Below are 16,288 nucleotides of genomic sequence, written 5' to 3' on the forward strand. Positions count from 1 at the left end.
ACAGAGACAGAGAGAGGGGGAAAAGCCAAAAAGGGAGATGGAAGACATTAGAGGCTTCAGCCGCACACGAAAATACAGTTAGCTTAAAGCATTTCCCGTATTTTACTGTCATGCCTCTGTTTTTCTCCGTATATGTGTGTGTGAGTGTGTGTGTGTCTCTTGGGGGCGTGGCTGGATGGGAGGTTACCCAACGGTGCTTTGGGGTTTTCCACTCGGTCGTTGTAAATTACTTGATTCGTTGTTGGAATTTAATTAACATTTTCCTAAGTTTTACTTTTAGTCTTTTTAGTAACTCACTGTTTTTATCTAACTCTCTATGTGTGTGTGTGTTTGTGTGTCTTGTTTTTTTTTTTTACTCTTTGTATCTTTCTCTTTCTAACTTTGGCTTGCCATCTCTTTCTGTCAGTGACAGGCATTTCATGCGGGCTGAGAACTCAGAATCCAAAAACGGACCCAAAAAAGCTTACGGACTTGTTATGTTTACTCATTGAGGCCTCTTGCATTTGTGTTGGTTAACACAAACACTTTCTCAAAAACACACAGACGCACACACATACACATACAAATATGTACAACCACTCACACTGATACTCAGACATACAAAATGAATGAGGCCATCGAGAAGTGTACATTTTAAAGTGCAGATAATTGCGCGTGTAGACAAAATGGATTTTCGACTATTTATGTGGTTCAACTGGGCACAGATGCACTGAAAAAAATCTATTTTATATACGAATATATAATATTGCCTTGGGTTGGCTAAAAAAAATATCAGATTTCATAAAAATTGTTTCTCATTGGAGGCTAAAGAAATCATAATCATAAGTTGTTTTAGCTTTTTGATATTCTTATTAAAGTAGTCGTAGTCCAAGTAATACTGAAGAATTTAAGATGATCTTAATTATGATTAAGGAAGGATTATAAAGAATATTCTCAAAAAATTTCTGGTGGAGATATGGTGGTTATCGTTTTAAAAACGATAGGAAACAAACGAAGTTTCTCCCTAAAAAAAATATCTACATCCCAGAAAATAATTTTAATTATATAAATAATTCATTATGTTAAAGATTCTTAATATTTTCTAAATTTTTTTTTTTTTTTTAAATTAACAATATTGATAAATGTAAGACAAGTAATGAAATAAAATCAACAAGAAAAGAGCCTTTCCTAAAGCCTAGCATATTTTTATTAAAAAGTTACGAGGAAAACAAATTAACAGACCTTTTATTAATAGTACTCCTTTGAACAGCATTATTTGCCAAACTTTGTTTTATTAAAAAATATGCTTTTATTAAAATATTTATTTAAAAAAAAGCCAAACGTTTTTAATAAACCCCTTTGTACGTAGGCAAGTCCCTGAGGACATGTGTTTCGTTATTTTTTTTTCATATTTGCACAAAATTTCCAGATTCAATGGCCCAACTTCCTGGCAGACATGGCTGGATTCTCGATTCAGGATTCAGGACTACTGCCCTACTATTTGCAGACCAAAAAACCAATTGCAGTGACAGGATGGCTCATGAACTGCAATTTCAAAAGGAATTTCAAATCAAACCATAAAACCTACGATGCAGCAACAATTGCAGCAATCATTTACATAAAAAACAATGCAAATAGAGCAAAAATTAAGCAAATGTAAATAAAATGCATTGCTCGACAAGAATCGAGAAATGAGTACAAAAAAAAAATCAAACCATCATGTGGAAAATGAAATGGAAACCCCTTTACATGTCCGTATTTGTGTGAAAAACCAACCAAACAAAAAAACCAAAAATAAAAAGGATATTAAACATATAATTCACACATACATACAGTATAGAAAATGAAATCAAATGCAATAAAGTGTCAGGATATGCAGGGATATGTTACACCAGTCACCCACATTTTCCAGTTACCTGCCTGCATGATAATAAAGCAAAATAATAATATCTGAACGAAAATCATATGAAATTGAAATGAAGCAAATTGCATTTGGCAAACCAAACCGAAAACGCATTCAAACCAAAAAGCAAATTCAAGCCCGGGCTCCAAATGCGGGCTGGCCAACAGATTTTGGCCATAATAGTCCGGCCTAATGACTTAATTCCCAGGCCAAAGTCTCAGCTAATTGCTGGCAACACTTTAACAAGTTTTTTCTACCAATATTTGTTTATTTAATTAACACTAGACGCTAAAAAAAATTGTACATATTAAAACGTAATTATTATTTGTTTGCGGGTAAATATTGAAATAAAATTATTTAAATAAATATATGTAGTTTTTTTTTTTTACTTTTTGTGTAGAGATTTGTCAAAATAGCCATAAAAACCACAAATGCCTGCATTCTCATCAATGAACTTTACCACAAAAGTAACTTAATGATGCCTAAATGATATTCAAACGTCTTGAAAATGTCCTTTATTTCAAAGGATTTTATTTAGCTAGCAAATAGTAATTATATTGTTTACACACAAAATACAGTCTGTACGTAAATACAAATATACATTAAATTCTTCGGTAGATCCTTTAAAGTGAGGTAGCCCATTGGAAGGCCAGAGTCCTTCTGATGGATAGGTATTGTTTTCCATTGGCTAACAAATTATCCATATCCTGCTGGGTATCGTCTATATCCTTTGTTCCTTATACTTTCCCCGTTGGCAATGCCCAGTGACGGTAGGATGTTCGGGTGCATTGGGCCAAAGTCCCAAAAAAGTATGCTATACATTCCTATATGCTAGGTGGTGGAAAATGGTAACCCAAAAAAGTATGCTATACATTTCGTTGTGAGGAGAAGTTCGACCCTCCTCTACTACTAGAAGTTCTACAGTACTAGTAGGTATTATATAGTCGAGTATATCGAGTGCCTTTTGTTTTTTTTTTTTTTGCTCCCTTCAATATCGCAACGCTTTATGTTGAATGTAATAAATATTTACATTCCGCCGAGCGCGCGAACAAACAAACTTCGTTTGCCAGGACAGCCAGGACATGCAGCTACAATCCTTTCGGCTGATGCCACGCCCGCTCCACACCACACCGCCTCTCCGCCCTTAACTCTTTACCGCCTTTTCACCCTTTCCTTTACGCGCTTTCTTCGCATGACAATGTAAGCTCAAACAATTTCATTTCCAAACAAACATACGCATACAGTTACTGGAGCACGTACCAACACACACACACACACAGACACACACACACACGGTACATAACGGTACATTAATTGATAATTGTTTTGTGCTCAAAAGAAATTAAAGAGCTGTAGCTGTCTCTTTGGCTGCTACTCCGTTTCTCTGGCTCTCTGCCTTCGGAATTCTTCGCCCCATTACGCTGCCGAATTGAAGAGAGGGAGGACTAATAGGCGTAAACAAGAGAAAAGTTTGAAAAGCTAATATTTTTGGAAATTCATAAAATAAATGGTTAGCTTTTTGGGAAAATATTTGAAATTTAATTTGAATATTTATACATTTTTTTTTTATTATTTTTAAAGTGTTAATTATAAAATAGGAATCTCTAGCTAATAAATTCTCTCAGTGTTTCTTCTATCTTCAAATACAATCTACACATACTCCTTTTCTTCCTGTTTTTTTAGTTTTTTTTTAAGGTGGTATGGTACTCCCCCCTCTGGTACTCCCTAACGGGGGCAAGTTAATTGAACGATTAGTTTTTGTACGTGGACCACGCCCTCATTGCAGCGCCCCTTTCGGTGGTCACTATTTAATTTTATCTTCTATGCTTTGGCTTTTATTTTCGTTTTTATCGCAGCAACAAACACAAACTATTGTACACCGCCACGCCCCTCACCGAGGAGCAACGCCTCCATTTTGTATTTGGAGCAATGGCGATAGGCAGAGTGAGTGAGAGAGAGAGATGGGTAGAGAGGAAGCCAAAAGTCAAATGCCAAAGCAGTAAAAAGTCAAAAGGCCATAAGAAGCAACGACAACAACAACAACAAGTAATAGTAATAAGTGAGGAAGAAGAAGTAGTGGAATGGAGCTGGAAAGGGGAGGCAGAGATGGAGAAGGGGGAATAAAAGTTAAAATAAATAAAACAAAGCAAACGCACGAAATGACACAACAGAGACAAAGAAATTGTACTGAGAGGTGTGTGAGCCCAGGAGGGAGAAGGAGCACCCTAAATGCCACCCACCACCCACTATCCACCACCCACCAAACTCAGCACCACCAGCTGCGCGACAAAACGTGGCCGAAACGACACGAGAACCCGCCTAAAAATGACAGCAAAACATGGCAGTGTTGTTGCCCTCGGAAGTGTACACGCTGAGAAAAAAGTTATTATTAAAATATTAAAAATATTAAAAATTAACAAATAGGCAAATAAATATTTTAAAGTAAAATTACATTTTGTATATATATTTTATTCTCAGTGTATTAAAGTTGCCGAGACAGTGGCGCGTTAAATGGCAGCTAGAGAGGGCGGTTTGTGAGATGGGGGCTTTGGAAGGATGAAGGATGAGATGGCGCCGGCAGCAAGAACAGATAATTTAAAGCAACACGGCAACTGCCGACTCCAGGATCCGGGCTCCAGGTCCTGGTCCCCACTTCTCCAATTCTACGGGTTCTGGGTCCTGTGTCCGGGTCTCCATGCCGTATCCAGTTTACGCCTGCTGTGCCTCCAAGTAGCTGAATGGCAACTGTTGATAATGATGATGGAAAGGCCGGCGACACGCTCTTGCCATGAGGTACAGTGAAGCCATCTAATGATGGTCAATGTAAGGAAGATTTTAAATTTGTTTTGAACTTAATTTTAGATAAATAAATTATTAAATATAAAATATTAAATTAAAGAAAATGGACTATTTAAAGCAGGAATCGAACACAGTTCCAAATGATTTACAATATTTATTTTAAAATTTTATATGAAAATGTTTAAAAAGCTTCTTAAATGTCTGTAAATTAATTTAAGATCTAATTAAATGGATATATATATTTAAAATTTTAACTTTATTGATAAAGAAACAAACCTAAGACTTTTAAAAACTTACTTTTAAAAATTTTAAGCTAATTGTAGGGTTGCCTTTGTCGGAAAAAGTAATAGTTTTGGGAGTCGAACCCGGGTCTTTTTAAAAATTAAAAAAAAAGGGGAAGTACCTCTTCAATTTCCACGCATCCTGGACCAAATTAGCATAAGCTTCATTACCTCGCTGATGAGTTGTTAGTCACACCTCCGAATTGGTCAACTGGAATCCTTTTGGCCCCAGCGTCCTGCGGTTGCGACTTGCTGATGTTTGCGTCCCTGTGTGTCCGTGGCAGGATGTTGATTTTAAATGTTGATGCCACTGTGGGCGGACTGTGGGCTCCTTGAGGTCGCCGTTTACGCACACGCGCGTGAATCAAATGCCAGGTGGGTGGCAGTCACTGTTGTGGGCGTTTATAGGAGTGTGTGTGTGTGTGTGTGTGTAGGAGTGTGTGTTTATACAAACTTGCGCGGTAATTAATTTTATTTAATTTTCGACGACAATTCAAGCGACAAGAGCAAGGGGCAGTCGAAAAAGCCAAAAGAACAAAAAAAAAAAAAGGACACGCTAAAGGAAAAAACAAAGTTAACAAAACGTCAACAATAAGAGGAAAGCCGTTTACAAAATGGCCAAAAAAAAAAAAAAGAAATACTGGTCTTTTGGCCATCTTTTTGCACAGCTCAAAACAACTAATAAACCAAATTAATTTTTTTTATTTTTACTATTTTTTTGTAATTATTTGATGCAAGTCTGGGTGAAGTGATAATTTCTTTGTGAGTCCAAGAAATTCTAATTAAATTAGTTTGCTGCCAGCCGAAAAATTTTCAGGATTTTTATCTCTGTTCTGGCAAAAATGAAATCAAGAGCCTGTCCACTGTCCACAGTCCACTGTCCGCTGTCCGCTGACGGTTGTCCTGTGTCCGTGCAGGGGGCACATAATTATCAGCCACATCAGCCGCAGACGACAGGACTTTGACTTTTAGAGACAGAGGCTGTGGCGGGGTGGGAGGAGGGCAAGAAACTGGCAAAATTGGCGAAACGTAACGAAACGAAGTAAGAAAACAAGTTTAACTTAATTGTCAACATTGTGCCACGCGGACACAAACAACAATGGCAGGAAGAGGACACAAACACACACACTAACACAAGGGGCAGAGAAAGGAGAAGAGCCAAACGGCCAAAAGACGCACGAAAGCTCAAAAAAGAAAGCCAAAGCAAGCGAACAAACTAAAGTTGAATACCAAAACGGAAGAAAATAAAGTAACGGCACTAATGATGGAGCACGCCAACAAAAAAAAGGATGAGATGCTAGTGGGAGTGGGAGAAAATAGAGAGCGAGAAGAAAAAAAAGGAGGTATATGTACATATCTTTAACAATAAAATATCTGCTTATTTATTTATTAATAAATTATTTAAATAAAATTATAATACCCTCCCCGTTTAGGTTTCTTTCCTTTCCCAGTTCATTCTATACCAAGATTCTATTCCAGTCGTGGTTTGTTACAAAATGGAGGAAACATAAAATTCTGGAAATATATCCTAAATTGCAAGAAAAACATTCAAAACTAAAGTTATGACGTTATTCTGTAATGTTTTCAAAATACCTCTTATAGATTTATTAAAAATTACCTAAAAAACTGAAAGGAAGCATTGGTTTGATTTTATTTAATAGGAATAAGTAAAAATTTTATAGCTATTTTTATATTATACATTTTTAATATAAAAAAAACGTTCCTTCTAAGCAAAATTTTAAAATAACAATTGTAGCCCCTAGTCGAAATCGCAAAATAAAAGCTACTCCAAACTCGTTTTCCTTTAATTCGAAAATTGTCGTTCCCCAAGTCAAGATGCTCCTGTTGAACACGCAGGAAAACTAAACAAAAAAAATAAAACAACAAAAATGGCAATCAAATGGCGGCGTGCGCCTCACTAATGAGACTCTAAACAAAAACAAACTCCCAGCCCCATTAACCCATGCCACCCCCACACCAGCCAAAGGAAAACGCATGCCAGCACGCTTCTCATAACCCTTAACACCCTCTTTCCACCCACCAAAAACATGGGAAAACCTGAGGGAAAGGGTAAAAGAAAACAAAACAGACACGAAAGAGCTCAACAAGCATTGGAATAAAATTTAAAAGCGTAATTATTTCCAGCGAACCGAAAAAAATAAACACTAAATAAATAACATAAGATAAAAAAGGGTAAGCAGGGCGGTTGGGTTTGGGCGTTAAAAGCTGGCTATTTTTAGCGGCTAATTATGATTTGTAGCAGCTAAAGATAATTGCAATTAATTTTATGGCGCCAAAAATAAACGAAAATAAGCTTCAGATTTGAAAGTGTGGCGCGCAAAAAATGGAACTGGTATCGATAACAGGTAAGCTTGGAACTAGTAAAAAGTGTGTACACACTGCGATCTCTTATTATTATTTAAATAATATAATCTAAATATTATAAAATAATAAATCATTTCAACATTGTTTATGTACAACAAAAAAGGGAGTGTTAATTTATTTTTAGTCTCTTCTCAAGTATTCTTATTTTTTATAAATAAAATATATGCAACTTCTCCAAATAATCTTAATGCTATATATTTTTGATTTATTATTAATTAAGCTAATTTAAAATAAAAACTAGATAAACATCAACCAGTTAATTTTTATTTATAAACATTTAAAACATTTTATAGCCAAATTAAATGTATCGATCTATAACTATCGATATTTCCATCGAACTTTCGCCACCTTTACTCACATCTCCAAAAATCGGAATAACACGAATTTTTGTGATTATATTTCTTAATTCAAAAACATGGGTGATGTCGACAAGTGGATCGAGATAGTGAAGGAGTGCAAGTACTTGCCCGAGAATGAACTCAAGAAGCTGTGTGACATGGTCTGCGACATCCTAATTGAGGAAACAAACATCCTGCCAGTGAGCACGCCCGTCACCGTGTGCGGCGACATCCACGGACAGGTGAGATATATAGTACCTCTAGCTGTGCTCCCTATCATTTAACACGAATTATCCCTAATAGTTCTATGATCTGGAGCAACTGTTTCGAACTGGCGGTCAAGTGCCGGACACTAACTACATATTCATGGGCGATTTTGTGGATCGGGGCTACTACTCGCTGGAAACGTTTACACGCCTGCTGACCTTGAAGGCACGGTACCCCAACCGTATCACCCTGCTGCGGGGCAACCACGAGACGCGCCAGATCACCAAGGTATACGGTTTCTTTGACGAGTGCTTCAGCAAGTATGGTAACGCCAATGGATGGAAGTACTGCTGCAAAGTCTTTGACCTTCTCACCATAGCCGCTGTAAGTCTTAAAATATATATTACTTTCTGTTAGCATCTGGATATATTTCATTTACCTTTCAGATTATCGACGAAGAGGTTCTGTGCGTTCACGGCGGCCTGAGTCCCGAGATCATCACCCTCGACCAAATCCGCACCATAGAACGCAATGGCGAGATACCGTACAAGGGTGCCTTCTGCGATTTGGTGTGGTCCGATCCCGAGGACATGGAGTACTGGGGCCAGAGTCCACGCGGTGCTGGCTGGCTGTTTGGTCACAATGTTACCAAGGACTTTATGGCAATCAATAATCTGGATTTAATCTGTCGAGCGCATCAGCTGGTGAACGAGGGCATCAAGTACATGTTTGAGGGCAAGCTGGTGACGGTGTGGTCGGCGCCAAACTATTGCTATCGATGCGGCAACGTGGCGGCCATTCTCAGCTTCGAGACGGCGCAACAGCGACAGACAAAGATCTTCCTGGCGGTACCGGATGCCGAACGGGTGATACCCAAACAGAATACGACGCCTTATTTCCTCTAAACCATCACCGACGATAACGTACTGTGATACGATGCCCCCTGCCTCTGCCCCTGCACCATCCCCCTCATGGAGTGATCCGCCCACAGTTTAGTTTTCCTGGGAAATACATATATTTACGCTTTTGGACCAGCTGAAGCTGAAGCCCTTCGACTGATCCACTTGTCTACCGCCCCTTACACACAAAAACACTCAACAAAACATATTAGAAAGAAAAAAAAACACACACTTGTAATTTGCTATCTACTTTTGTTAATTGTTTTCATAAAAGACAAAAGTGAAACACCAAAAGAACACAAAAAATATAAAAGTTTAAGTATAATTATGGTATATACAAGTATTGTATTTAACGATGATACACGAATGCCGGAGCAGCTAAAGTCTACATATTTTATCATATTTTGTATTCCACACCTATTTATTTCTGTACAACAACACAAATTATATATTTTGTAAATTTTTTTTGTGTAACTATATACATATATGCCCAAGAAACAACAAAACGCTAATCAATGCGGTGGCACAAGCATGTAAACTATATTTAACCGAAAGTGTGATCCCGATCAAAAAATAAACAAAAAACGATTAAATAATTGATAATTAAACAAAAAATGAACGGAAATTAAAGCTAACATTTAATACAAATCGTTAAAGGTACTCCGCTTGAGAATTGGATGAGAACTAGGGAAGATATAGCCATGCCCGTGGGCCCTATAGGGAAAAACCCCATTTTCAAGGGTCCATCAGGAAATATGGACAAAAAATTTAAAAAATATTTTGTCTCAGGATTTTGATGCAGAATGGTGGAGAATCGATCCACAAATCGTTTAAGACTGTCCCCTTGAGAATCGGATACAAATTGGGAAAGATATAGCCATCCCCGTGGGCCCTATAGGGAAAAACCCCATTTTCAAGGGATCCCATCAGGAAAAATGGACAAAAAATTGAAAAAATATTTTGTCTCATGATTTTAATGCAGAATGGTGAAGAATCGATCCAGAAATCGATTAAGGTACTCCGCTGGAGAATCGAATCAGAATTGGCGAAGATATAGCCATCCCCGTGGGCCCTATAGGGAAAAACCCATTTTGCAGGGATCCCATCAGGAAAAATGGACAAAAAATCGAAAAAATATTTTGTCTCAGGATTTTGATGCAGAATGGTGGAGAATCGATCCACAAATCGTTTAAGACTGTCCCCTTGAGAATCGGATAAGAATTGGGAAAGATATAGCCATTCCCGTGGGCCCTATAGGGGAAAAGCCCATTTTCAAGGGGATCCCATCAGGAAAAATGGACAAAAAATTGAAAAAATATTTTGTCTCAGGATTTTAATGCAGAATGGTGGAGAATCGATCCAGAAATCGATTAAGGTACTCCGCTTGAGAATCGGATCAGAATTGGCGAAGATATAGCCATCCCCGTGGGCCCTATAGGGAAAAACCCATTTTCAAGGGATCCCATCAGGAAAAATGGACAAAAAATTGAAAAAATATTTTGTCTCAGGATTTTGATGCAGAATGGTGGCAAATCGATCCAGAAATCGTTTAAGACTGTCCCCTTGAGAATCGGATAAGAATTGGGAAAGATATAGCCATCCCCGTGGGCCCTATAGAGGAAAAGCCCATTTTCAAGGGATCCCATCAGGAAAAATGGACAAAAAATCGAAAAAATATTTTGTCTCAGGATTTTGATGCAGAATGGTGGAGAATCGATCCACAAATCGTTTAAGACTGTCCCCTTGAGAATCGGATAAGAATTGGGAAAGATAGAGCCATCCCCGTGGGCCCTATAGAGGAAAAGCCCATTTTCAAGGGATCCCATCAGGAAAAATGGACAAAAAATCGAAAAAATATTTTGTCTCAGGATTTTGATGCAGAATGGTGGAGAATCGATCTAGAAATCGATTAAGGTACCCCGCTTGAGAATCGGATGAGAATTGGCGAAGATATAGCCATTCCCGTGGGCCCTATAGGGGAAAAGCCCATTTTCAAGGGATCCCATCAGGAAAAATGGACAAAAAATTGAAAAAATATGTTGCCTCAGGATTTTGATGCAGAATGGGGCAAATCGATCCAGAAATCGATTAAGACAGTCCGCTTGAGAATCGGATAAGAATTGGGGAAGATATAGCCATCCCCGTGGGACCTATAGGGGAAAACCCCATTTCCTAGGGGTCCCATCAGGAAAAATGGACAAAAAATTGAAAAAATATTTTGTCTCAGGATTTTAATGCAGAATGGTAGAGAATCGATCTAGAAATCGATTAAGGTACTCCGCTTGAGAATCGGATGAGAACTGGGGAAGATACAGCCATCACTTATGCCCTATTGGGGAAAAATCGTATCCTTCATTTTCAAGACCCATCCTCCGTCTCCCTCACTTTCGCTGCCCCCGACCCAGTTCCCGATACAAAATAGAAGCCTTTTCTTACATAAATATTTTTTATTTCGTTTCGTTTCCGCTCGTGATTCATTCAACAATAAATGTATATATTTTTATCTTTTCTGTATCTTTTTGTTGTTGTGTATATTATATATCATCTGTTTGCTTGACCCGTCAAATAATATTTGAATTATGCTAGTAACCAATTGAAAAACACACACAAGGAAACATTCTAATGACAAGAGTTTCTAATAATGAGGTTAACAAGTTGGGGGGGGATTGGGGGAGGCATTAATAGCATTTCCAATGGCACCCGGCCATGCACACGTTCCTCATGCCGGGATATTAACTTTTTCTTCAAAAAAAAAAATCGTAAAACTTTCTTTTCATTTAAAAAAAAATAATAGAAAACTGTATAATAGTAAAAATTTTGATTGAAAAAAATAAAGAAATTTCTTTAAACATGCGGTTTAAAAAAAAAAAGAAAAATAGAATGAAAAAATATTTAAAAGAAACAAAAGGCTATAGAGTCCTTGATGTAAATGATTCTTTGTTAAGGTATTCCTTTGAGTCCAGGTTAAAGCTGCTTCAGATCCATAGTTGGACTCCCCCCGTTGGCCAGGCCGTGCTAGAATCATCCCCGCAAAAAAAATACAACACCAGATCCGCCTACTGCGGCGATATATAGTTGTGCTCGAATATATCCAGCTCGTTCTGTATGTAGTTGGCCTTGTTGCGGAGCAGTTTCAATTGCTTCTGATTGGCCTCCAGGATGTTCAGTTGAGCCTCCAGCGTTTTCAGTTCATCGTTCATGTCGGTGGTGGCGGTATCGACCGTGCGGCACAAACGGGCAAAGGTGCTCGACAGTTCCCTGTCGATCGAAACGAAAAATCATTAAAGCTATGTAGTGGAGGGGAGCTCTGGCTAGCTGGTTATCCTTACTGTTGGACTTGATGACTGCAATTGGCCGAGGTGAGGTCGACGATCATCTTGAGCTTCTTGGTGGCATGCCGCACATATTGACCCTTAAAGGTGCGCTCCTTGGCCGAATTGGTCCACGATAGACGCTCATACAGATAGATGCAGCCATAGAGGGCGCCGACACCGACAAGGACACGCCATCCGATCGTTTTCAGCATCTGCAAGTGTTCGGGATTCAGCGAATACACATACCGTTTCATAAACACCTGCTTGCGGAGCATTGAGCACAAGAGGCGTCGTTACAAGAGAGTTTTATTTTTTCAACTTACAACCCCGGCCACAACAAGTCCACCGACCGTGCCCTGCGATCCAATCGAGCTGACGGCAAACCGCGATATCAACGATAGCTGTTCGGGCGTAATGCCGGTCATCCCCCCAGAACCGGGCATCAAGCACACGGGTGTCGTCTCCACCGGTGAGCTGGCGGGCGTAACCACACTATGCTGTTGGATTAAACATGACATTATAGATACATTTTATAGATGAGTAAAAAAAAAAATATAAAAGATAGATAGTGTACCCCAATACTGCTCTGGCGATGGACCAACGCCGGCTGATTCTTTTGGCTGCGTTCGCGCACCTTGCCGGTGAAGCGCTGGATCATGGCGGTGATGCCCCAGCTAAACTTAAACTCGAGATCCTCCTGGAAGTCGGCGCACAGATTCTGACAGTTCAACGAGTACAGCATCTCGAAGGGTTGGGTCCGTACAACCATTTTGGTGCTGGTGGCGAGCAGCTCCTTGTCCGGCACCAAGGCATGCATCCTGTCGGTCATTTCCGTTTGGGCCGACTCCACATTCATGGCCAAAGCCATGGAGAGGCGGGCCCGCAGATTGCTGCCCAGACCGCTCTCCACATGGGCGTTCAATTCCTTCTTGTAGATGTTCAACACCAGACGCTCCGGATGGAAGGGCATATTGAACTCATCGATGAGAACGCCCAGGCGCCAAATCTCTTCGTTCAGTGCCTTGGACACCTTCTCCTCCACCTCCTCGACCATGTTGTGGATCTTTGTTTTCATTTCGCGGGTTACCTGCATCATCTGAGTCTCAGTGCCCTGGAATTGAGACAAAAACCGATGTTTACCGAAAGTCCCCAACTAGCATAGATGGATTCCTCACCTGAATGCGTTCGGTGAGCATGTTCTTCTGATCCTTTTTATGATTACGGAATATGGTTATCCGTTCGTATATATTATCCAGCATGGAACGCATATCGCCGGCGACACTCTTGCCCCGCGAACTGTGCTGCTGGAACTTGGTTTTCACCGCGCTCTGTGAGATGCACTCCTCGAATTTGCGCTCAAAGTCCTGGAACTCGAAGTAACGCATCTGGAAGCCCTCGGCGATGGCGCCCATATGCGGCGGATTGCCCTTGGCCTCCTCGATTCTCGCCTGCAGGGTTTCGCGGGCGGAGACGAAGAAAACCCGTTCGGCTGCCTCCTTTTCGTTGCTGACCTTCAGTTCCTTGGTCAGAAAATCGATGCAGCGCTCGGTGTGCTGCGATTTAACCTGCGAATCAATGATGAATGGAGGACAGGATTAAAAAGGATGCACTATTCTGGGCAATTGGGCAGTTTGGAAGCCAGGGACCAGGGCGAGGGAAGAAAGCCAAAAAGCGGATCTAGCTCAGAATCATTACCTTAGCCAGTTCCTGGCGTTGATTACAGTGGATAGTTGTTTGATTTGGTTGTTTGTTTGATTGATTGATTGATCGATTGATTGATTGATAGGATAATAAACAAAAACAAAAGATACACATCAACAAATAGACACCAAAAGGACTCGGAATCGTTACAAGATAAAAGGATCTAGTTTAGAGCCCTGCATAGGTACGAGATAATTCCAATTTCTAGCCAATATGCCCCCTAACTTCATACTTCAATTTATGGGTAATTGCAGGACTCTAGATGGTGGGAACAGCTAGCGTATGGGAGAGCATGGACAACCTACCGACTCCTGACACTCCGGCTCATTCGCCGAGGCGTCCCACCGATTGTTCAGAATGAAGATGTTCGGCTTGCTTAGCTTCTGGGAGACGGTGTGAAAGAATTGCTTCTCGGCACGCGTCATTGTCGATTCGGCGTTCAGGACGAGAACGAATACATCGGCATTGAGGCAATGATTGTCAATCCAATCGTCCAGGTTCGCCGACACATCCACACCGGGTGAGTCCACAAAGACCACATCGTCGCGCAGCAGACTGCAGCGCTTGCGCGGCCAAAAGATACGCACCAGACTGCTCTCGCAGAGCTTCTCCTGGCACAGAGCATTGGCCAGTTGCTTGATGTTCTAGGATGGAAGAGAACCTGTTAGTTAGTACAAGATTTCCAGGCAGTGGATCAGACAGTAGGGTGTACATACCACCACGTTGATGTGCTCGTCCGAGCCCTCGGTCATCAGGTAAGCTTCATCGCCATTACTGCCCTCCACTTGACAGAAACAGTTGGTGGTATGGCCAATGCCACTGGGCAGGATCTTCTCGCGCAGCATGGCATTGATGACGGAGCTCTTGCCGTTGGAGGTGCGCCCGAAGAAGGCCACCTTCATGTGATCGCGCTGCAGCACCTGCCTAATATTGGCCACCTTATCGACATAGCTTTCGAAGAGCTCCTTTTCCTCCTTGTCCACAATTTCCGCTTCGGCGTGAAGGGCTACAGAATGGGATTACCAATTAGTCTGGCTGTCTGGCACGATATTTGAGATATATCTTACCATTGATGGACTCTTTGGTCTCTTGGACATACTCCTCGATCTCGCCGTAAATGTCGTTGATCTTCTTCTTGGCCCGGACAAAGACCTGGAGCGGTGATTTGTCGTTCAGTTGATAGGGCCGTGTACCCGGCAATAGATTCGCCGACGTCGTGGAGCCCGACGGTTGAAGGGATGAGTTGAGACGCGACAGGGATTGGTCCACCGTGTCCGTGGATGATGAATTGCGATCGTCGTTGTCGTTGGGGCCCGTTTGCCCGGTTACCAGCGATATGGTGCGGTTCAAGTAGGCCGCCATTTCGTTATCCGTACCGGGTTATATATATTGTATGATTTGGAAATAGTTTGGTTTGTCGGGGAGAAGAAGAGAATTGCGATACAAAACAAAAGGTATGCAGCCTAAGGATATACAGGATCTTCTTCAGTTGTTCCTCCTCCCCGCCGACGGGAGCTATGAATGAACTTAAAATTCTTAACGTGATAAAGTGCAGCTATAATCGTTTAATCCTTTTTTTTTTTTGCTATATATTTTTTTTTTTGTTCAAAAATCAACGTCACAAAACTGAAAGAAAAGAAAAAGAAAATTATGAAATTATGACATCAAAAGCAAACGAAAAAAAAAGTAAAAACTAAGAGAGTGTAAATAAGACAGTGACGGTAGAGCAAATAGCATTAGATTTAAAAAAAAAAATAAAAAATTTAAAAAATATATTCTATTTATAAGAATATTATTATTTTTTTTTCCTGAGAAAACTCGTGACATTTATGGCCCTCTCCCCTTCTTTTAACTGGCAAGTTCTATTTATTTCACCGCAGGTGTATAAATGAAAATACCGCAACGCAAATTGCACACACACTCAAAATAAAAATTGAAGAAATTGCGCTGCAACAAATACAAACATATATAGTCCACAAAACCAGAACTAATAAAATCGAATCGAATGTTAGTCGAGTGCTGCTGCTGCTTTTTTCTTTTGACAATTGATTAAAAATTGATAAAAAAAAACCAAATTGATATTCTCTCAGCACTCTCCGCCCACCGCACCACCCGCTCTTCGTACACAACTAACCTGATTAGTGCTCTCGCTCATTGTATTGTTTTATATTTGTTTTATTTATTTATTTATATTCCACTGGTTTGCGTGCGTGTTGTCCAAAAAAAAATGTAGGCTGCTCGGGCATTAGAATCGGTTTTTAGATACGAATATTGATTCAGATTGAGTGGCCGGGCACGTACATTTCCGCTGGATATCCAGTTGCAGGCTGCCAGGCTCTCGGTTGCGCCAATTTTAGCTAAAATTATTATTTTCTTATTGTTTAATGATGTAACATGCGCTTTTACTGAGCTGCCGCCGGACTATCGATAGATTCATCGATTGTGCTAGTGATGATAGTAGCTTTTTTCTCGAAAGTCTAGC

At 40.2% G+C, this 16,288-nt stretch overlaps 2 protein-coding genes across 3 annotated transcripts; one reads left to right on the plus strand and one right to left on the minus strand.

Annotated features, from left to right (window-relative positions):
• The first annotated feature begins 7,689 nt into the window (after positions 1 to 7,689).
• PpV (Protein phosphatase V) lies at positions 7,690 to 9,384 on the plus strand. The gene is made up of 3 exons (XM_017234171.3): positions 7,690 to 7,927; positions 7,989 to 8,276; positions 8,339 to 9,384. The coding sequence occupies exons 1-3, from the start codon at positions 7,763 to 7,765 to the stop codon at positions 8,795 to 8,797; spliced, it is 912 nt and encodes a 303-aa protein (XP_017089660.1). The 5' UTR covers positions 7,690 to 7,762; the 3' UTR covers positions 8,798 to 9,384.
• A 1,834-nt stretch (positions 9,385 to 11,218) lies between these two features.
• Marf (Mitochondrial assembly regulatory factor) lies at positions 11,219 to 16,238 on the minus strand. Of its 2 annotated transcripts, XM_070277013.1 has the most exons (10): positions 16,108 to 16,238; positions 15,941 to 16,040; positions 14,874 to 15,432; positions 14,523 to 14,812; positions 14,112 to 14,450; positions 13,281 to 13,670; positions 12,680 to 13,216; positions 12,429 to 12,602; positions 12,121 to 12,317; positions 11,219 to 12,049 (listed from the first exon to the last, which is right to left on the minus strand). In XM_070277013.1, the coding sequence occupies exons 3-10, from the start codon at positions 15,166 to 15,168 to the stop codon at positions 11,848 to 11,850; spliced, it is 2,424 nt and encodes an 807-aa protein (XP_070133114.1). In that variant the 5' UTR covers positions 15,169 to 15,432; positions 15,941 to 16,040; positions 16,108 to 16,238; the 3' UTR covers positions 11,219 to 11,847. The 2 variants fall into 2 exon arrangements, with proteins under 2 accessions (XP_070133114.1, XP_017089743.2); XM_017234254.3 differs by having other exon boundaries at positions 15,941 to 16,238.
• Between the last annotated feature and the right edge of the window lie 50 nt (positions 16,239 to 16,288).

The sequence above is a fragment of the Drosophila bipectinata genome, chromosome XL (genome assembly GCF_030179905.1).
Source record: "Drosophila bipectinata strain 14024-0381.07 chromosome XL, DbipHiC1v2, whole genome shotgun sequence".
NCBI classification, from domain to species: domain Eukaryota; kingdom Metazoa; phylum Arthropoda; class Insecta; order Diptera; family Drosophilidae; genus Drosophila; species Drosophila bipectinata.